Below are 22500 nucleotides of genomic sequence, written 5' to 3' on the forward strand. Positions count from 1 at the left end.
AAGGGGAAGTGGGTGTGGCCTATAGAAGGGCTCTCTCTCGCTCTAAAGAGAAGTGGGCGTGGCCTATAGAAGGGCTCTCTCTAAAGGTGAAGTAGGTGTGGCCTATAGAAGGGCTCTCTCTTAAGAGAAAGTGGGTGTGGCCTATAGAAGGTCTCTCTCTCTAGAGGGGAAGTGGGTGTGGCCTATAGAAGGGCTCTCTCTAAAGGGGAAGTGGGCGTGGCCTATACAATGGCTCTCTCTCTAAAGGGGAAGTGGGTGTGGCCTATATAAGGGCTCTCTCTATCTAAAGGGGAAGTGGGTGTGGCCTATAGAAGGGCTCTCTCTCTCTGAAGATGAAGTGGGTGTGGCCTATATAAGGGCTCTCTCTATCTAAAGGGGAAGTGGGTGTGGCCTATAGAAGGGCTCTCTCTATCTAAAGGGGAAGTGGGTGTGGCCTATAGAAGGGCTCTCTCTATCTAAAGGGGAAGTGGGTGTGGCCTATAGAAGGGCTCTCTCTATCTAAAGGGGAAGTGGGTGTGGCCTATAGAAGGGCTCTCTCTATCTAAAGGGGAAGTGGGTGTGGCCTATAGAAGGGCTCTCTCTCTCTCTGAAGGGGAAGTCAGACTTACCTCTGTTACCCGCTGAGATGGGCTTCTTTGGAAGCTTCTTCACCACCGTTGCTTTCTTCACTGGAAGAAACACAGTCTGCTGTCAAAACTGATTATTTTCCAGAAAAGGCTGTGTGTGTGTGTGTATGTTTGTGTGTGTGTGTGTGTGTGTGTGTGTGTGTGTGTGTGTGTGTGTGTGTGTGGTGTGTGTGTGTGTGTGTGTGTGTGTGTGTGTGTGTGTGTGTGTGTGTGTGTGTCTGTGTGTGTGTGTCTGTGTGTGTGTGTCTGTGTGTGTCTGTGTGTCTGTGTGTGTGTGTGTGTGTGTGTGTGTGTGTGTGTGTGTGTGTGTGTGTTTATGTACCTGGAACTCGTCCTGGTGGCACGGGTGCAGCAGTGCTGGTCTGACTGGAGACCTCCAGAGGAGGACTTACCCACTCTGAGCAAAATTCAGACAAAATTAAATGAAAAAAGAAAATGAAGCAAAACTAAATCTTCAAGTGTATTTATCTGATGCACAAAAATGACACCAATTAACAACCAATGTGCAAAATGTGTAGTAGAAATGATTCAACAGGTTTTTGACAGGGCAGAAAACCAACACGGTGCAGAGATCAAGATAACTTGTGAAATGTCTCCCCCTACTGGTGACGGTGAAAGACGCAGTCCATCTGGAGAGCGGCTGAGAATGCACTCCGTGGGAGTAGGAACCGAGGTAGTTGGCTCTGCCCTGCAGCTTGTGCACCATCAGGGACCCGCCAGAGGTCCCAAAAACTCCTCTAGAAGAGACGATAAGGGAAGAGAACAACAGCATTAGCTGAGGAAGCAAATTGTACTCACCCTTTACAAAAAACAAAACGGTACAATTCCCGAAAGCCTAATGTGCACACATATATGTTCTTTTTGTGTTTGTGTGTGCGTATAACAAAAACATTTAAAAGGTTTATACGTATAATCGTTGATCGTTTATCAAAGACATGCTCATTTTAAATTAGGTAACTTTCCAAAGTGGTGACAGACTAACAATATCTATTTTCAAGTATTTTTTCAATACACATGAACGCATTGATTTTTCTTAAGTTAAAATGATTTTGCTCACCGGTGCGTTGCCGCTCCGCATACACTGGACACAGATGCGTAGACTCCCGTGCCGAATACCGTAGCTCTGTACTGTGCACAGTCGGACGGGCACAGCACGAGCTGGCGCGTCTCTGTCAGGTCCGCTCCACGCGTCGTGCAGGTGATGGGCATCGGCACTAGCCCGCGCAAAAGACCACACCAGGAGGAAGAAAAAGTCTTTCGCTGATTAGGATATATTTTAAACTTTCGAAGGACATCCGATGGGCTACTTATCTCACTTTTCATAAGGCATAATTTGGAAGGTAAGTGTATAACAGGTATAACAGTTCAGAATTAAAATAAAATAAAATGTAAACATTACCAGCAGATTCCGATCCATAGGCGTCGCCTATTAAGGACAGAAGGCCTGCACAAAAGAACAACTTGAGTTTTAATTTTGAAGGAACTCAAACTGATGAATACACGGCATAGCGAGTTCTAAATCAATTAGGGAACAACAAAGCTGTTAGGATAAACTTTTTGCGTTGGGTACCGTACACAACCAGCCTGTGGCATAGCTACAGACAAGCATGAAATGTTTCAATGTTTTTTTATATTGCTATTCAATTAACCGCTGTTTTTAGGTAAGACCACTCCTACCTATCAGATGCAGAACAAGAGGCCACTGCAGCATGTTGAGAGTAAATTCCTACAGAAAAACAGAAAAAAAGTGCACAGGCTTCCCAAGTTAAAACGGACTTATTCAGCTCAAAACAGCCTTGAAGTGACAAGACATGAACTTAACAATGAAGATGAATTAGAAAGATGTGTCCACTCTCACTCTGATGGAATTCCCAGATATTGGCATGCGCATGGTCTCTGAACAGCCCGAATATGTCTAAAAGTAGCTTGTCTACCTTTTCAAACGGTTGTGGACGCTGATAAAAACGGGTAAATGCGTACACCACATCCTTCCCTAAAGCTGAGTCCCAGACACATCAGAAAACACCTGCGTGCAGCACAGAGTAACCTGATCCCTCCTCTTAGCTCTGATCAGGAATAGCATCAGTGTGTAGTGTGGAGGAGAGTGAGTAAAATAGACCAGAAACAGGCCCCAGCTTACAGATAGCAGATGAGACACGGCTTCCCCCGAGACTGCCTTCAGTTTCGCTCTCGCTGAGGAGAACGTTTTTTTTTTCTTTTCTTTCTTTGAGGAGAAAAAAAAAGGTGGGGAAATCGGAGCGATATTCCTTTTGGTCCTGGCGTTCCTGGGATGTGTGGGCGGCAGGGAAGCGCGTCCGTCCCTTTAAGTAAGGACCCCACACATCCCACTGAGTCGTCTCCGTGACAACGTCAGCAGCAGAGGAGGGGCCCCACTAGGCCCCGCCGGGCTTGGAGGATGTTTGAGACGCAGGCTTTCGAGAGTGAGGAGGCTCTTATTCGACAGGTCAGTTATACGCTGATGCACACAGTAGACATACACACCAAACTGACCCTGAGCGCCGTGTGTAACAGGGTTATCAGGCGGAGGCAGTGGTGTAGTGGTCCCTGGAGAAGTGGGTATACTCTTAATTTTTTTTAAGCAGCCCATACAGCACAGGATAAACGCCCTGTTTTGAGAAGTGGGTATACTCAATTCTGGCTTAAAAAGAAGTGGGTATACTCCGTATACCTGCGTATACCCTGGACTACACCACTGGGCGGAGGAATGGCAGAGGCAAGAGCTAGTGGCCCCCGAGTCAATGATCTGATACGGTGTGGAATCAAAAAGCAAACACTCAAGTTAAGACTGGGATCAAACTCCACTCGGTGATAAAACAAATGTGCAATTACGGGCCAACAAAACTGATCTGCCTTTATTAGGCTCTCAAGTCTCCGTGGCTAATGTCTGTTATTAACTCCTGTTTCTTCATCTTCCAGCCTCCCCGCTAATCAGCAGCTGCCGAGATGACAAAGCAAATCCATCCTCTCCTTCAAATAACAGCGCAGGATCAAGTGCAGGGCAACCGCAGAGGCGAGCTTACATAACGGCCTTTTGCGAGGGGATCAATCACAGATCAAATGAACTTCATCAGATCCGATCTGGTCGGATCAGAGCGCTGGTTCAAAAGTCCAGTCGGGCGGCTTCAGCCTGGTATTGAATATTGAGTATTGACCCGACTCTGGCGTCCGGCAACGCGGCGCTGTTTACAGTGGCAGCCGCTGACCGTGCCTTCTGTATGCCGATGAAGTTGCGAGGAAGTTTCTGTTGGCGACCGCCCGCCCGCCCGCCAATGAGGGGCTCTTCCAGAACGCCCCGCCGACACGAGCAGAGCCACCGACACCCGAGAGGAATGTTTTGGTCCTTCTAGAACAGCCTTTTCATTGTAGTGATTGGGACGCATGGCTAATTAATCATTACTTGTGGAGGGGAGAGAGCATCCTGCGCCGGGACTCGGTACTCTGGGCAAAAAAAGAACAACAGGACACAGAGACGGACAGATACAACACACGCTGGCCCGGTCCGTGTGTGTGTTGTGTGTGTGTGTGTGTGTGTGTGTGTGTGTGTGTGTTGTGTCGCACTCTGGCCCGGTCCGTGTGTGTGTTGTGTGTGTGTGTGTTGTGTGTTGTGTCACACTCTGGCCCGGTCCGTGTGTGTGTTGTGTGTGTCTTGGCACACTCCTGTTGCTTGGATCACCACCACCACCACCACCCCGAACACCACACCACATCTTTGCATGGGGGATGGGGCTTTATCCTGGGGCTATCTCTCATTGGAACAACATTAATAGGGATAATAATAACAGAGCTCCTGCTGGCTTCTGCCAGACCCTGTTGGGGAAGAGGAGAAGAGGTGTTGGGGAAGAGGGGGAAAGGATTTGGAGAAGAGGAGGAGGAGAGGATTTGGAGAAGAGGAGGAGCAGGAAAGGTTTTGGATAAGAGGAGGAGGAGAAGAGGATTTGGAGAAGAGGAGGAGGAGAAGAGGATTTGGAGAAGAGAAGGAGGAGAAGAGGATTTGGAGAAGAGGAGGAAGAGAGGTTTTGGAGAAGAGTAGAGGATTTTGAGAAGAGGAGGAGGAGAAGGTTCTATTTCTCGAGCAGGCAGGTGATCATCACAAGGGGAAGTTGGCGGTACTCTGTGGACCATGGAGAGTGTGTGAGAGTGAGTAAGTGTGTGTGTGTGTGGTGGAGGGTGAAGAGGAAGATGAGTTGAGTAGAAGTGACACACTCCTCTCTGTGCAGGCCAAACACACACCCCCAGTCCCCCCGCACGTTTCTCCCCATGTGAGAAGGCCTGGGAGGCCCAGTGGCTCAGAAAGCATGCAAGAGGTCATACTTTAGAAGCGTACACACACTCTCTCTATCACAAACACACACACACACACACACACAGTCTCTCTCTCTCATACACCCACACACACACACAGTCTCGCTCGCTATCACACACACACACACACACACACAGTCTCTCTATCTCTTTCACATACACACACACACACACACTCTCTCTATCACACACACCACAAACACACACAGTCTCTCTCTCTCACACACTCACACTCTTTCTCTCTACCACACACACACACACACACACACACTCACTCACTCACTCGCTTTCTCACTCTCCTTCTGTATCTATCTCTCTCTCACACACACTCTCTCTTTCTCACACACACACACACACTCTCTCTTACACAAACCAAGAGGGAGAGAACAGAATTAATCATAAGCACACTTAAGCAATGACCGAAGGCTCGGGTCACACTGGTTTATGACACACACACACACAGACATACACACACACACACACACACACACACACAGAACCCTCAGGCTGCGGATGAAGTCTCTCCTCCATTTCTTTCTGTTCGATAATTAGCCACACACACACACACACACACATTTACCCAAAAGTACCGGTCACAATCTGATCTGTCAAACATTATTGTACGAACAATAGCTGAGACTCCTCTCTTCACTGGCTAGCAAAGCTACACCCTGCGCACATTTAATTTTATCTTCCAGTAATCTAACAGTGCATACCTATGAATGGGTTTGTTGTGTTACGTGTGTGTGTGTGTGTGTGTGTGTGTGTGTGTGTGTGTGTGTGTGTGTGTGTGGTTGTGTGTGTGTGTGTGTGTGTGTGTGTGTGTGTGGTTGTGTTAGGCAGGCCAGCCTCGGCATGGAGGGTCACTGGTGAGGGCCTCCTAGCGAGTTATTGTCTGCTTGTCCAGACCCATTACTGTGCACTCAAATTCCTGCTAGCTCCACGCTACGTCGGAGAAGTCAAATTAGAGGTGAAGCATTTAGCTGTTTGTGGATTAGAACCAGGATACATGGGAGAGAAAATTGGCTTTTTATTTTAATGATTAACTTCTCTCAAGCTTGGCCGGTTAACCCACACTGACAGGTTCGACCACCACGGTCAAATTGTTCTTCCACCTCTCTTTTTTCTCTCCCCCGCTACGTTCAGTTTCTGGGATACTGAAAATACTAACCCACCTTTTAATCTTTCTTAATAGCCTCATTGAATGACATGATACTGCGCTTTGAAACAAGGCTTTACTTGATGCACCTGGCTCGGGCTAGAGTCAATGTTTTCGTTGAACAAAATCCCCTTATTTCCTGGATCCCCGTCGCTAGGGGGATATTTTGGGAATTAACACTGAATTCTATTATGGTGCGGTGCTTCTAGGGAAGCCACTGATAAAATGCTAATCAGGAGAGATGAATAGGTGGTTTATGTGTACGTATATGGGAAGAGGAAAGATAAGAGGCTCTACGTACTTAATGTGCAGAGATATGGAGGTGGATGTTTCAGAACTTTTTGTTTGAGGTAGAAAGTCTTTTCTCAAACTCAGTCAAGCGAGGGCAAGTCCCAGATTAGTGACGTAGGGGCAGTGTTGGTCCCCTTCCTCTCTCTCTCGCTCGCTCTCTCGCTCTCTCTCTCTCTCTCTCTCTCTCTCTCTCTTGGGGCAGTGTTGGTCCCCTTCCTCTCTCTCGCTCGCTCTCGCTCTCGCTCTCTCTCTCTCTCTCTCTCTCTTGGGGCAGTGTTGGTCCCCTTCCTCTCTCTCTCTCTCGCTCTCTCTCATTATTTTCACAGAGAAGGACACTCCAGGACAGTTGACACAAAGCTATGTCCTTGTCCAAAGCTGATTCTTTTGGATTCACTTCAAGGCAATTCCGAGTTATCGTCACATAGTTGGGCATATTTTTCAAGACAGTTTTCACGTAATTAAGCGTGAGAAGACTTTGTCCAAACAGCTAAGAAATTCTTTGGAGAAATTCAAAATAAGAGCTTGTGAGAACTGTCAACACCAAAGCTTTGTTTGGACATATGTCTGTAACATATGTGACCTTCATGTGTGACCAAGGCCCACACACACACACACACACACACACACACACGACACACACAAACACACACATAGACAAATACATACATACTTATGCACATACATAGTGTACAGTATTTTACTTTCAGAGACATCTTACTTTAAACGGACTGGACTCTCAAAACAACATAAGACAGGACCAACTCAAACTCACGTGGATTTGCTTTAGGAATGAAGTCCAGTGTAAAGTGCAGAAAACGCATACACCCTCTACTGTTTCCCCAGGTATTGCATGGTGCTAATCTCTAACAGCAACTTTTTACATAAGACATCACCAATCTATAGCTTTACAAAGGAGACAATACTGAAGGTAAAACAAATCCAACCAAGAAAATGTGGTGACTGTAAAGTATTATATTATATATTATAGTGTTTTATGATGATTATAACACTACGTATACCTATGCCAGTTATGTGTAGTGCATTCAACACTAATGACACATATTATAAGAGCACTATTTAGGGTTGATAACAGTGCTTTGTGGGAGTTGCTCTGCAGTGTGTGAGATGGTGTGTGATGTGGAGAGCATTCGGAGGTGTTATGGGATGTTACACTGTGTGTTTTTACTGTCCTCAAAGCAACCCAGTGTTGTGGGATGTTGCGCTGTGTGTATCTAATGTCCACATAGGCACCCAGTAGGGATGGGAATTGATAAGATTTTAGCGATTCTTATTCCATATTCGATTCTGCTTATCGATTCGATTCCTTATCGAAAAAGAGTACAAACAGGTTTATTATCATTCATTTTCTTTCATATAATATTCTCTGAACAGACGATGCACAGCATTTACAGTAAATATGTATACATTTACATATTTGAAATAATCAAAGGTCAACACACTCTCAAAGTGGGCATGGAGATTATTCATATAGTCAAAGCTTGTTTACACGGTGAAACAAATGGCACTAATACAATAGACAGGGTCTGGAGGAGTTAACCTTCGATATTAACAGACAGAAGCGCTAACGTTAGCTGCGCTGCTGTTGCATGGTTTAGATTCATTAACGTTAGCATCACTCCGTAGCGCATCAAAAACGTGACATTCCTGCAAAGTTATTGCATGCTGTGTGGACAAATGTTACTGCATATTGGTAGTAAATCCCCCCCTTTGACGAAATAGACGTTTTGCAAGCATTGCAAGTGGCCCTGTGGTCATCTTTTGGCGTGAAATATAACCACACTTTGAAACGCCTCTGCCAAGACCCCATGTTGGCTGTGTGTGTGTGTGTCATCGCACATGCGCAACGCTATACAGGAATCGATAGCGGGATCATTAAGGACTTTGGCTAACGATTCCAAGGAATCGATCCACTTCGAGAACCGGTTCTCGATTCCCATCCTTAGCGCCAAATGTTGTGGGATGTTGCGCTGTGTGTATCTGCTGTCCTCATAGGCGCCCAGTGTTGCTGGACCGCCGTTTGAAGCTGTGCAGGGCGGGGCCACTGGAGCCCATCAGGGGGTTACGGAGGAGGTCCTCCTCCTTCTCTTCCTCCCCCCTCTTTCCCCCTCCCCCCGCCTCCCTCTCCAGGGGCTCCGTGTTGCCACTGGAGCTGCACCCCATCTCCACTCCAGAATCCCGCCCTCCCCCATGGGGCTTGTCCCCGAGGAGGGGCACCTTGAAGCGGTCCAGGTTGATGATCTGCACCTCATCCGGAGCCAGGCCCAGCGGGCGGCGGGCCCCAGCGTCTCGGCCCACCGGAGGGGTGGGGGAGCGCATCGGTGGCAGGGGCCGCCGCCGGCACCGCAGGCAGGGGAAGAGCTCGCGCAGGTCGCTGCGGAACTTGGAGCTGAGGCCGAAGTAGATGAAGGGGTTGTAGAAGCTGGCCGACTTGGCGAAGAGGCTGGCCAGGAGTCCGTTGAGCGGAGGCACGTGGTAGCCCAGCGCCGACCACATGGACATGACGGCGTACGGGGACCAGGCCAGCAGGAAGGCCGTGCACAGCAGCAGAGACACCTGCAGGGAGATGGAGAGAGAGAGAGAAAGAAGACAGAGAGAGAGAGAGTCTGTTAACATAGGAGGAGGAGGAGAGGCCGGATGAGAGGGGGAGGGAGGAGGAGGAAGAAAGGAAAGACACCTGCAGAGAAACACAGGGAGATGAAGTCAATAAGATGGGAGGATAGAGAATGTGGGAGGAGAAAGAGAGAAGAGAACAGCAGTAGAGAGAGGGAAAGAGGGAGGCCAGGGAGGAGTGAAAACTCAGGACAACTCTTCAGTTCAGCCATTATGTGGAGGAGCTTCAGTGGGAGTCAACAGTGGAAATCAGTCGTGTTTATGTAACATTCTCAAAAAAAATCCTTTTTAGGTCTAAACTGCCACACAACTAAAAGGGTTCTAACAAGGAATGTTAATTCAGACAGTTCTAAGGGCAACCTCACACGACCTCCTCGAGTGTGAGGGGGATACCTGTGTTATGGCTCTCTCTGAGGGGGAAACCTGTGTTATGACTCTCTTGAGGCGTGAGGGGGATACCTGTGTTATGGCTCTCTTGAGGCGTGAGGGGGATACCTGTGTTATGGCTCTCTTGAGGCGTGAGGGGGATGCCTGTGTTATGATTCTCTCTGTGAGGGGGATACCTGTGTTATGGCTCTCTCTGAGGGGGAAACCTGTGTTATGGCTCTCTTGAGGCGTGAGGGGGATACCTGTGTTATGGCTCTCTTTGTGAGGGGGATACCTGTGTTATGGCTCTCTTGAGGCATGAGGGGGATACCTGTGTTATGGCTCTCTTGAGGCGTGAGGGGGATACCTGTGTTATGGCTCTCTTGAGGCGTGAGGGGGATACCTGTGTTATGACTCTCTCTGTGAGGGGGATACCTGTGTTATGACTCTCTCTGTGAGGGGGAAACCTGTGTTAGTGAGGCGTGAGGGGGGTACCTGTGTTATGGCTCTGAGGGGGATACCTGTGTTATGACTCTCTCTCTGAGGGGGATACCTGTGTTATGACTCTCTCTCTGAGGGGGATACCTGTGTTATGGCTCTCTCTCTGAGGGGGATACCTGTGTTATGGTTCTCTGTGAGGGGGATACCTGTGTTAGTGAGGCGTGAGGGGGATACCTGTGTTAGTGAGGCGTGAGGGGGATACCTGTGTTAGTGAGGCGTGAGGGGGGTACCTGTGTTAGTGAGGCGTGAGGGGGATACCTGTGTTAGTGAGGCGTGAGGGGGGTAACTGTGTTATGGCTCTCTCTGAGGGGGATACCTGTGTTATGGCTCTCTTGAGGCGTGAGGGGGATACCTGTGTTATGGCTCTCTCTCTGAGGGGGATACCTGTGTTAGTGAGGCATGAGGGGGGTACCTGTATTATGGCTCTGAGGGGGATACCTGTGTTATGGTTCTCTGTGAGGGGGATACCTGTGTTATGGCTCTCTTGAGGCGTGAGGGGGATACCTGTGTTAGTGAGGCGTGAGGGGGATACCTGTGTTAGTGAGGCGTGAGGGGGGTACCTGTGTTAGTGAGGCGTGAGGGGGATACCTGTGTTATGGTTCTCTGTGAGGGGGATACCTGTGTTATGGCTCTCTCTCTGAGGGGGATACCTGTGTTAGTGAGGCGTGAGGGGGGTACCTGTGTTAGTGAGGCATGAGGGGGGTACCTGTGTTATGGCTCTGAGGGGGATACCTGTGTTATGGTTCTCTGTGAGGGGGATACCTGTGTTATGGTTCTCTGTGAGGGGGATACCTGTGTTATGGCTCTCTTGAGGCGTGAGGGGGATACCTGTGTTAGTGAGGCGTGAGGGGGATACCTGTGTAAGTGAGGTGTGAGGGGGGTAACTGTGTTAGTGAGGCGTGAGGGGTGTACCTGTGTTATGGCTCTCTTGAGGCGTGAGGGGTGTACCTGTGTAAGTGAGGCGTGAGGGTGGTACCTGTGTTAGTGAGGCGTGAGGGGGGTACCTGTGTTAGTGAGGCGTGAGGGGGGTACCTGTGTTAGTGAGGCGTGAGGGGGGTACCTGTGTTAGTGAGGCGTGAGGGGGGTACCTGTGTTAGTGAGGCGTGAGGGGTGTACCTGTGTTAGTGAGGGTGGTACCTGTGTTAGTGAGGCGTGAGGGGTGTACCTGTGTTAGTGAGGGGGGTACCTGTGTTAGTGAGGCGTGAGGGGGGTACCTGTGTTAGTGAGGGGGGTACCTGTGTTAGTGAGGTGTGGGGGGGGTAACTGTGTTAGTGAGGTGTGGGGGGGGTACCTGTGTTAGTGAGGCGTGAGGGGGGTACCTGTGTTAGTGAGGCGTGAGGGGGGTACCTGTGTTAGTGAGGTGTGAGGGGGGTACCTGTGTTAGTGAGGTGTGAGGGGGGTACCTGGGTTAGTGAGGTGTGGGGGGTGGTAACTGTGTTAGTGAGGTGTGGGGGGGGTACCTGTGTTAGTGAGGCGTGAGGGGGGTACCTGTGTTAGTGAGGCGTGGGGGGTGGTAACTGTGTTAGTGAGGTGTGGGGGGGGTACCTGTGTTAGTGAGGCGTGAGGGTGGTACCTGTGTTAGTGAGGCGTGAGGGGGGTACCTGTGTTATGCCTTTCTCGATCTTCCTCTGCCTCTCGCTGACCTCCCCCCGGCTGCTCTTGTGGCTGGCGCTGACCGTCCGCATGATGGACACGTAGGTGAACACGATGACGGACACGGGCAGGAAGAAGTTGAACAGGAAGATGAGGATGACGTAGAGCCTGTAGGCCACGGAGAACCTGGCCTGGGCCCAGTCGATCTCACAGGTGCCATACCTGCGTGCTGCAGAGAAGAGGAAGAAACTAAACTTAAACTCTCCACAGGTTATAAATGCTTGAAGATGCTAGTGTGCCTTCCTTTTGAGACATACACGGTAAAAATCGCATGCCGCTGTTTTACAATGCCAAAAGTTGTCAAAAGACAATTATTTATAACTCAGCACTTTATTGCTTATGAGGTGCTATCTGCAATGGAATCTGAATCGGTCAGTGAGCTATAAAGGCAGAATGGCCAAGGCAAAGATGGAAGGCCAGTGGTATAGGCCAGGGTATACGCAGGTATACGGAGTATACCCACTTATTTTTCAGTCAGCATTGCGTATACCCACTTCTTAAACAAGGGCGTTTATCCTGTGCTGTATGAGCTGCTTAAAGAAATTGCAAAATTAAGAGTATAGCCACTTCCTCAGGGACCACTTCGCCACTGGTTATAAATGCTTGAAGATGCAAGTGTGCCTTCCTTTTCAGACATACACGGTAAAAATCGCATGCCGTTGTTTTACAATGCCAAAAGTTGTCAAAAGACAATTATTTATAACTCAGCACTTTATTGCTTATGAGGTGCTATCTGCAATGGTATCTGAATCGGTCGGGGAGCTATAAAGGCAGAATGGCGGCCAAGCCAAAGATGGAAGGCTAACAGTTATCAGGTGTTAACTGGGGGCTACGGGGAGCTTAAAGATGACAAGGAACAGGAACTTCTTGTTTAAAGCATGAAGAGCTACAGAGAACAGGCCATAGGCGATGACGAGATGGAGTGAGCGATCTCTGGTTGGCTACCTTTGTAGCTACCCCACCCCAGCAGTGGAGCTCCAGACCACAAGAGGGCGCTGAGCCAGATGATGCTGATCACGACGAAGATGTTGCGTCTGCTGAGGAGATGGGCTGCAACACCAGACAGACAAACAAACAGAGTTAGAGGGAGGTCTGAAAATGTCAGGAGAGAAATCTGTGAAAGCAAGAACTGGCTACATGCTTAGCACTTTAATTCATTACTGTGCACTTAATCTACACTTTCTTAAAAAAAATATCAAGATTTCAACCATCTGTGAACAAGTTAAAATGTTAAACAGTTAAACAAAGACCTCATACATTTTAAATGGATTTGGGGGTTTTGCCATTTTGCTTGTAAAGCACTTGACCTTACTATGGATGTGTGCACTTTTGTACTTCATGTTTGCTTGTTTGTTTTAAGCACTTCCCACATCACAAGCTTGTTTGCTTTTTCCAGCTGCCGCCAACCTCTCAGTGGTTTGAGTGACCTTGGGAGAGAGGGGAAGTAGGCTACGCCTGGGCCGCTAACTGCTTTTGTCCTCACCCCACACACACACACACACACACACACACACACACACACACACACACACACACACACACACACACACACACACACACACACACACACACACACACACACACACACACACACACACACACACACACACACACACACACACACACACACACACACACACACACACACACACACACACACACACACACACACACACACACACACACACACACACACACCTGCACCGAGAGGACATGGCTTACTGACCGGGCGGGGAGAGAAGGGATTTCTTGGCATGGGACGGAGGCTGGCATACCGTGGTGAGGCTGGCATCCTTTGATGTAGCGGACGACACTGATGGCTGTCAGCGTGTTGATGCTGATGAGGCCGAAGAGCAGGATTAGGAAGCCGTCCACCTGGCTCACAGGGGCAAACCAAACAGCCCTGAAATTAGGGTGGCGCTCTCTCTCTCTCACTCTTTCTGTCTCTCTGTTTCTCTCTTTCTGTCTCTCTCTGTCTGTCTGTCTGTCTGTCTCTCTCTGTCTTTCTCTCTCTCTCTCTCTGTCTGTCTCTCTGTCTCTCTCTGTCTGTCTGTCTGTCTGTCGCTCTCTCTTTCTGTCTCTGTCTGTCTGTCTGTCTGTCTGCCTGCCTGCCTGCCTGGGTCTTTCTGTCTCTCTCTCTCTCTGTCTCTCTCGCCCACCGTTGTGCCCCGCGTGCCCTGCGGCTGGGGTGGCACCGCTCGTCACCTTACTTTGCCCTGACGTTGGGTGCCAGCGGGGCCAGGTAGATTAGAGGATAAGGAGGAACACGATGTAACTCCTGGCGGTATGAGAACCCCTGTCCATCTGTCCACTGCCTGATATAGCACATGCAATTTGGTTTCCAGAGTTTAGGGAGCGGGCGGGGGAGACTAAGATTAGATAGCAAACACAACCAATGACTCTGGGTTCATAGCCTCCACTGTGCACGTCTGTGTCGAGGTTTGTTCACGCCTTTAGGTGGATGCTGGTGTTTGGAAGGTGTGGGACATCTAGAGCCTTTTCTGTCCTACAAAGTGGAAACTATAGATTTTATTTTCTGTGGCTTGTTACTCCTCATTTATCTGAATAATCACAGAATATTTGGAACTTTTACGAATATCGGGATCCATGCACAACCCCTCAAAATACCTCTCCCTCAGTCTCCTGGCTATTGCATGATATCAAACGAAATATCCTACGACTAATAGCTTTACCTGGCAGGTCCAGAAGGTCTGAAATAGGTACCCATCATCCCTGAAGACGTTGAAGACTTCTAGGATACCACGGGAATATCCAAACATAGCAATCCCGGCATCAGATATGGCCAGGTTCATAGTGAGACAGTCCTGGGCCTGCAGTGTGTGTAACCGCCTGGTCAACAGCAAAATCACCACTCCATTGCCAAGCCAAGACAGCCATCCTACAAAACAGTACCAATACACCCTCACTCTCACATCTGTCAAGGAGGTTTATGTCAAAAGATACTCATGTTTTCCCTGTGTCCATTCTATGAAGTTTGCCATTAATAGGGATTGTTTCTTCAAATAGCTTTGAAGTAAAGCTTCAAAGAGCAGGCAAGGCTTCTCTCAAGTCTCTCCACTCCTGTGAGAGCTCTGTACTACACGAGGAGCACTATGTTAATCCTACAAAAATACCATACAGTAGCTGCACATCCAAAAACAGACACTACCTACCCCCAAGTCTGTGTACTACTCAACCACCTCCTACAACTTTATCTCCATTTAGGGAATAAGAACCACACAGCAGACCAAACTGGTGTCAAGTTTGACCATTACCCAGTATCAGCAGATAGACTCCTATGGCAGTTTCTCCCTCGTCCGACACACGGTACACAGACACGTTCACCATCAGGTCGTCTTGGAGATCATGGAGATCCATCTTCAGAGCGCCCTCAAGGTTTTAGCGAGCGTTTGGGTCTCTTTGAGAGGGTTAGGATGCACTCATTTCAGACCGTTGGCCCACTTCCCCCAATACAGGTCCAGCCCTGCAGCTAACTAGCGGCTAGATAACTAGCCACAACAAGGAGAAAGACTGGAGGACGTCTAATCTGTCTGTCTTCTTAGATCGCTTGGCAGCGGCCGGTGTTGTTGGAGGGTTGCGCGGCACTACTGGCCTTAATCTAGCCCATAAGGTAAAGCCGTCTGGAGAGGCCATACAGATGCAAGTGCAGTGTAACATTAATCCTGTAATCCCGTTAAAGCATGGGGCGGACAGACGGCAAGGCCTTCGAAATCTCCAAGTGGGACAGGAAAGCACAAGTGAGCCACTTACCTACCCCTAGAGTCACCACGCCATCTTCTCCTGACAGCAGACACTCAAGCTCGTCACACGTCTCAGACACAGTACTTCATTGTCTTAGAAAGGAAACCCAGATAATACCATAAAACCGTGACACTTTACACAAATAGTCACACTTTACAAACCATCACACTTCAAACACTGACCCCTTTTACATGACACACTGACTTACTGTACATAAGAGTTTAAGCATGACCCCTCACACTCCTATTCTAGACACTAACCACTTCTATCTGAAAATAAAGAATAAAGATTCATATTTCATCTCCATTCATTTAGTAATTTTACCTGAGGCAATGTACAAGCGATGTGTAGGCGACTTCACATTTTTTGCTTGTCAGTTGATAGGGTACCACAAAAATGCGCAGTCATGAGCCAATCAGATTGAGCCATGAGTAAAGTATCCTATCACATTGAGCCATGAGTAAAGCATCCAATCAGATTGAGCCATGAGTTAAGCATCCATACAGTGAGCCAATAGGATTGAGCCATGAGTAAAGCATCCATACAGTGAGCAGAGAGATCTTAGGGTGTTTGGGAGTCATGACAGAAACAGTGGTTCATCTTTGCTCTGAAGTGTTAATCTTTATTTGTTGTGAGAGTTTAGCATCTGAGTTAGACAAACATTACAGTATCGTAAACATTATAAAATACATGGAATATGAGAGAGGTGAGGTGAGCTGAGCGAGATCCTGGAGCTGATCGCAGCGGCAGAGAGAGATCCTGGGGGGAGGGGGGGGTCTTCTGATCCCAGTTTTCTATCATTTCTGTCCGAGCTCGGAGAGCTGGGGAGGCAATAAAGACAGGTCATGAAAACTCACTTTCTTCACCTGTCACACACACACACACACACACACACACACACACACACACACACACACACACAGCTTCTGGACGGAGCGGGGGAGGACAACAACGTCCTACAACAATAAACCAGTCTGAAGCTGCAGAAAAAAATACATGTATCCATGCAAACACACACACCAACGCGCAAACACACACACCCACACATGCACACACCCACACACGTGCACACCCACGCAATCGCAGAGGGATTCCTAAGCCAATTTTGCCTATTGAGGTCAGTTGAGGTGGACATACCTGTTTGAGGAATTGAGCTGCGTTGAAAAGCTCACTACAGCCGTAGAAGACACGCTTTCCCTGCCTGGCCTACAAACACACACACACAAACAAAGACATAAGCCATTTTACCTCACGCCATCTTATTCAGATAATTCAACAAATTAAATGTATTAAGGTCTCTGGGAGTGACCACCTTACCTTTGTGTAATCAACAAGATTTTGATACTCAATGTAATTGCCTCCGCCAACCACAAAGACAATAGCCTGCAATAAGAATATGACACTGGGTAAGCATGCCAGAATGAGGAAGTACCCACATTATTATTATCCTATCATAATGTCTCATCACAATAACTAGCCATGACATCTCCACTGCAATGAGAAGGACCGAAAACATTAGAGACGCACTGTTGTTTCTGTTTTACATTTTCAGGGCTTTTGTTTTGTGACATTTATTAATTCATTAATAAATTCATTAAATTAGAACTTTTTTCAGCAAACTGTAAAAACAGACATTTCTGTGTTCAGATTAAATATAAAATACTATGGAGTTAGAATTCACAAATAAATGTCAACAATTCACATTTCTTCGAAATTGACTATCGAACGTGCATTTATGAACCGCTCGCAATCCCTGCATTTATTTGTGGATTCTTGAGACTTTCCTGATTCACGGCTTGATTCACAAACACTTTATTTTTCAAATAGACCTTCTCTGCAGCCTATCAGATGTCTTACAATCACAGCCAATCACATCCACCCAAATTTGAGGGCGTGACTGAACGTGACTACATCGCAGTACATCTGCGTAGTGTGCTGTAATATGGACATTTATATGTGAATCAGGTTTGACATTTGTGAATCGTGCAGAATTTATTTGTGAATTTCCAACTCCATAAAATAAACACTATTTAACCAACTGAATATCTAATTAAGGTGGAACATGACACATTGCGGTACTGTCAATACCAATACCTAATTAAGTATAACAACAACCTTCCCAGGTTTATGTGTCCAGCAATCATAACCACGCAGGTCAGCTCTTATTCATATTATATCAGTGCAATCAAGGCCTTGGATTTGTTTCTGCTCTGAGAGAGACAGGTTTAATCCCTAAAGGTGTGATGGGGTGGGGGGTGGGGGGGTCTGGAAGGCTCATGTTAGCAGATCATGGCCACCAGGAAGACTAATCCAGATTTAAGCACAAACAGACCTGAGGGCCATCGCCATGGGAACGTGGCTTAAGCAGTTTAGAGCCTTGAGAGGGTTCCCACATCAACACTTTGTCTCATACAGGCACGCATGCACACACACACACACAGACACACACACACACACACACACACACACACGCACACACACACACATACACATACACACAGAGACACAGACACGCACACACAGACACAGACACAGACACAGACACAGACACAGACACAGACACAGACACAGACACAGACACAGACACAGACACACACACACACACACCACAAGACAACTTACCTCCTGAAATGGGTTCTTGTTTCTTGGAATGGAACTGTGTGCAGTGACAGTGACATTGAGAGGAGAGGGAGAGAGAGAGACAGGTAGAGCAGAGAAGGGAAGGGGAAGGGGAACTTCAAATGTTCAGTCCATTACAGCAGGATTTGTGCACATGAGAAACACATGTTGGCCATGGTCTCAGCATCATCACTGCTCCTTTGTGTCCATGAGCAGATGCACAGGCCACGGAGATATGGGGATGATTTAGCTTAGTGTGTGTGTGTGTGTGTGTGTGTGTGTGTGTGTGGTTGTGTGTGTGTGTGTGTTCATGAGCAGATGCACAGGCCACGGAGATATGGGGATGATTTAGCTTGGGCCTTGTGCATGAGGCCTACACAGTAAATGTGTTGTGTGAATGAGAGCAGGATGTAGGTGTGTGTGTGTGTGTGTGTGTGTGGTTGTGTGTGTGTGGATGGTTGTGTGTGTGTGTATGTGGTTGTGTGTGTGTGTGTGTGTGTGTGTGTGTGTGTGTGTGTGTGTGTGTGTGTGTGTATATGTGTGTATATGTGTGTGTGAGTGTGTGTTGCCTCTGCAACTCTCCAGCTCTTACCTGTCGTTGCCTCGCAGCATCTTTGGGTCGAAGTAGCGGTAGTCGTCCGTCTCCTGGGAAACACAAGATGAGGAGAGATGAGGAGTCTGCCTCCATTCCATAGCGTTCCATACCATCATCCATCCAGCACCACTTCATCTGTCTGCATTAAAGGCCATCTACTGGACCTGCCTCTCCCTGCCTCTCTTTCTATCACTTTCTCTCTCTCTCTCTCTCTCTCTCTCTCTCTCTCTCTCTCTCTCTCTCTCTCTCTCTCTCCCTGCCTCTCTCTCTCTCCCTCATTCTCTCTCTCTCTCTCTCTCTCTCTCTCTCTCTCTCTCTCTCTCTCTCTCTCTCTCTCTCTCTCCCTGCCTCTCTCTCTCTCTCTCTCTCTCTCTCCCTCATTCTCTCTCTCTCTCTCTCTCTCTCTCTCTCTCTCTCAAATGCAGCCCAGCTCACAGACCCTAGATTAAACACACAGACTCACCTCAGCCTTCATGGCCTCCTCTAATGTGCATATGTGTGTATTACTGTGAGTGACTCTGTGTGTGTGTGTGTGTGTGTGTGTATTACTGTGCGTGACTCTGTGTGTGTGTGTGTGTGTGTGTGTGTGTATTACTGTGAGTGACTCTGTGTGTGTGTGTGTGTGTGTGTGTGTGTGTATTACTGTGCGTGACTCTGTGTGTGTGTGTGTGTGTGTATTACTGTGGGTAACTCTGTGTGTGTGTGTGTGTGTGTGTGGGTGTGTGTATTACTGTGGGTGACTCTGTGTGTGTGTGTGTGTGTGTATTACTGTGCGTGACTGTGTGTGTGTGTGTGTGTGTGTATTACTGTGGGTAACTCTGTGTGTGTGTGTGTGTGTGTGTGTGTGTGTGTGTGTGTGTGTGTGTGTGTGTGTGTGCGCGCATAAATGTAAATGTGTGCAGAGGAGACAGGTGATGAAACACACACACACACACACCTCGCTCCTCAAGGGCCCTTTCCTGCACTTGGAGCTCCTTTAAGACCTGTGAGAGCAGACATTGTTCATGGGGTGTGGTCACCGGGGGTGGTGTGGGGTGGGGAGGGGGTTTGAGCGGTGGGCTATATCTCCTGTCTGCCTCCCTTTCCTCCTACCCTCCTCAACCACCCAACCCCATCCACCCCACAGCCTCTCCACCCTCATCTCCACCCAACCCCATAGCCTCTCCACCCAACCCCATCCACATCACAGCCTCCCCATCCACATCACAGCCTCTCCATCCACATCACAGCCTCTCCATCCACATCACAGCCTCTCCATCCACATCACAGCCTCCCCATCCACATCACAGCCTCTCCATCCACATCACAGCCTCTCCATCCACATCACAGCCTCTCCATCCACATCACAGCCTCTCCATCCACATCACAGCCTCTCCATCCACATCACAGCCTCTCCATCCACATCACAGCCTCTCCATCCACATCACAGCCTCTCCATCCACATCACAGCCTCTCCATCCACATCACAGCCTCTCCATCCACATCACAGCCTCTCCATCCACATCACAGCCTCTCCACCCAACCCCTTAGCCTCTCCACCCAACCCCTTAGCCTCTCCATCCACCCCACAGCCTCTCCACCCCATCCACCCTCATCTCCACCCAACCTCATCCACCCCATACCCTCTCCAGCCTCTCCACCCAACCCCATTCACATGAACATTCGTTGACTCCATATGTACAACAATCCCCCCCCCCCCCCCCCAAGATAATATTTTAGACATTTAGTCTTTAGCAGACGCTTCTGTCCAAAGCGACGTACAAGGGAGTATGAATAGGTTACTTAGTTACTTAGTGATTCATATCATGTATCACTGTGTGGCTAAAGTTTGTTATTTCAAATGGTACAATTTATGCCACTGAAATCAAAGTGTCAAAAATGCCACATCATATTACCCAAATGCCACTCAGGTTACGAAAATGCAGAAAAATGGGTTACAAAAATGCCAATACAGCTGCCGCACCCTCTCTCTCTCTCCTGGATACTCTCTCTCTCGAACACATACTTCACTGCCAGCTCGTTGAAAGAGGAGCTCCCGCCGCGCTCTGCCAGCTCAGGGAGGGAGGGAGAGAGAGAGAGAGAGAGAGAGAGAGAGAGAGAGAGAGAGAGAGAGAGAGAGAGAGAGAGAGAGAGAGAGCGAGCGCAGGATGCCCAGAATATTTGTGCTATCGGCTTTCGGGTGGATAACAAGCCTGGGCTGTGCCATGGTGCTGTGCTTCACTGAGGGGAGGAGAGGGGGAGAGAGAGAGAGAGGGATACAAGGAGAGAGGGGGAGAGAGAGAGAGGGAGGGATACAGGGAGAGAGTGGGAGAGAGAGAGATGGAGGGAGCTGGGAGAGAAGAGTTTGAGAAGAGCTGAAATTGTTTTCCCACACAAAAAAGCTGATGGATGACACCCGAGATGGAGAGTTGTCGGTATGGAGAGAGAGTGTGAGTGTGTGTGTCTAGATGTATGCGTGTGGGTGTGTGTGTTTGAATGTATGTATGTATGTGTGTGTGTGTGTGTGTGTGTGTGTGTGTGTGTGCGTGTGTGTGAGAATAAGAGAGAGAGAGAGAGGGTCTGCTGAATCTAGCCAAAGCTTCGCTGGCCTGCCTAACAACAGCATCATTGTGCGGCCCACTGTAACTCGGTAACTCCAGTAGCTGAGAAAATGATAATATTGTTTATGTCCGATTCAGCCTTCGCCGGCTGTGGGAGGTGAGGAGAAGAGGCTTCTCTTTCAGCCAGAGAAACCAGACCCTGCGACGCTCAGACACAGAGCACGCGGGAGGGACAGAAGACAGAAACGAAACGAACCAGAGTGGGTGAGAAAGAACGAGAAAAACACACTCTCTCCGAGCCTGCTTTTTATGTCGCGGCGTTCATTTATGCTAATGCCCTAGCAGAGGAGACGGCGGGCTTCACCACTGGTGGCTCCTTGCTCCTGCGCTGGAATGTTAACCCCCATCCCATACGGCCCCTCGGTGATCTGCATACGGCGGGGGGGTTGGGGGGGGGGACGATGGGGGTGCCAGGAGTTTGGAGTGAGCTAGTGAGACAAACCCGCTTAGGCCGTCCAGTATCAGCACCGGCTCCGGCTGAGGGGTCGAGCAGGCTGCTGGGGCAGGATGGAGGGACGCGGAGGGGATGGAGGAGACGGAGGGGAGTGGAGGGGATGGAGGAGACGGAGGGGAGCGGAGGGGATGGAGGAGACGGAGGGGAGCGGAGGGGATGGAGGAGACGGAGGGGAGCGGAGGGGATGGAGGAGACGGAGGGGAGCGGAGGGGATGGAGGAGACGGAGGGGAGCGGAGGGGATGGAGGAGACGGAGGGGAGCGGAGGGGATGGAGGAGACGGAGGGGAGCGGAGGGGATGGAGGAGACGGAGGGGAGCGGAGGGGATGGAGGAGACGGAGGGGAGCGGAGGGGATGGAGGAGACGGAGGGGAGCGGAGGGGATGGAGGAGACGGAGGGGAGCGGAGGGGATGGAGGCGACGGAGGGGAGCGGAGGGGATGGAGGAGACGGAGGGGAGCGGAGGGGATGGAGGAGACGGAGGGGAGCGGAGGGGATGGAGGAGACGGAGGGGAGCGGAGGGGATGGAGGAGACGGAGGGGAGCAGAGGGGATGGAGGAGACGGAGGGGAGCGGAGGGGATGGAGGCGACGGAGGGGAGCGGAGGGGATGGAGGAGACGGAGGGGAGCGGAGGGGATGGAGGAGACGGAGGGGAGCGGAGGGGATGGAGGAGACGGAGGGGAGTGGAGGGGATGGAGGCGAGGGAGGAGTGCAGACCAGCGAATGCCCAGCTGCTACGGACCCCTAGTCGCTCCTCTCCTCTCCTCTCCTCTTTCAGCTCCGCAGCCTAATGTAGTTTACCCAGGTGGGTCTCAGTGAGAACACCCCCCCCCCCCCCCCCCCCCCCCCTCGCACTGTGCCTCCAGGAGAATAACACACAGCCAGTCAGGCATGAAAATAACTTCAGACGTATGCTACACTGCC

The 22500-nt window shown here is 49.4% G+C and overlaps 3 protein-coding genes across 3 annotated transcripts in view; all 3 read right to left on the reverse strand.

The window, feature by feature from the left end:
* The window catches only part of coch (coagulation factor C homolog, cochlin (Limulus polyphemus)), a gene marked incomplete at both ends in the record, with an annotated part of 6927 nt that extends 4410 nt beyond the window's left edge, over positions 1–2517 (reverse strand). Inside the window, 7 exons of the mRNA XM_080849548.1 lie at positions 609–668; positions 949–1023; positions 1209–1363; positions 1684–1840; positions 2026–2070; positions 2304–2352; positions 2485–2517. Coding sequence (XP_080705674.1) covers positions 609–668; positions 949–1023; positions 1209–1363; positions 1684–1840; positions 2026–2070; positions 2304–2352; positions 2485–2517 — 574 coding nt within the window. The remainder of the gene's footprint in view (positions 1–608; positions 669–948; positions 1024–1208; positions 1364–1683; positions 1841–2025; positions 2071–2303; positions 2353–2484) is intronic.
* Positions 2518–8406: 5889 nt separating this feature from the next.
* opn6b (opsin 6, group member b) lies at positions 8407–14928 on the reverse strand (the record flags this gene model as incomplete). The annotated part of the gene is made up of 6 exons (XM_080850264.1): positions 8407–8973; positions 11499–11719; positions 12496–12600; positions 13326–13425; positions 14244–14449; positions 14826–14928. The coding sequence occupies 6 exons, from the start codon at positions 14926–14928 to the stop codon at positions 8407–8409; spliced, it is 1302 nt and encodes a 433-aa protein (XP_080706390.1).
* A 995-nt stretch (positions 14929–15923) lies between these two features.
* Positions 15924–22500, reverse strand: part of scfd1 (sec1 family domain containing 1) — a gene marked incomplete at its 5' end in the record, with an annotated part of 30505 nt that continues 23928 nt past the window's right edge. The window contains 5 exons of the mRNA XM_080850546.1: positions 15924–16133; positions 16450–16518; positions 16630–16695; positions 17935–17968; positions 18524–18576. Coding sequence (XP_080706672.1) covers positions 16110–16133; positions 16450–16518; positions 16630–16695; positions 17935–17968; positions 18524–18576 — 246 coding nt within the window. The 3' untranslated portion in view covers positions 15924–16109. The remainder of the gene's footprint in view (positions 16134–16449; positions 16519–16629; positions 16696–17934; positions 17969–18523; positions 18577–22500) is intronic.

This window comes from Sprattus sprattus (assembly GCF_963457725.1).
Source record: "Sprattus sprattus genome assembly, chromosome: 13".
Taxonomy (NCBI): domain Eukaryota; kingdom Metazoa; phylum Chordata; class Actinopteri; order Clupeiformes; family Clupeidae; genus Sprattus; species Sprattus sprattus.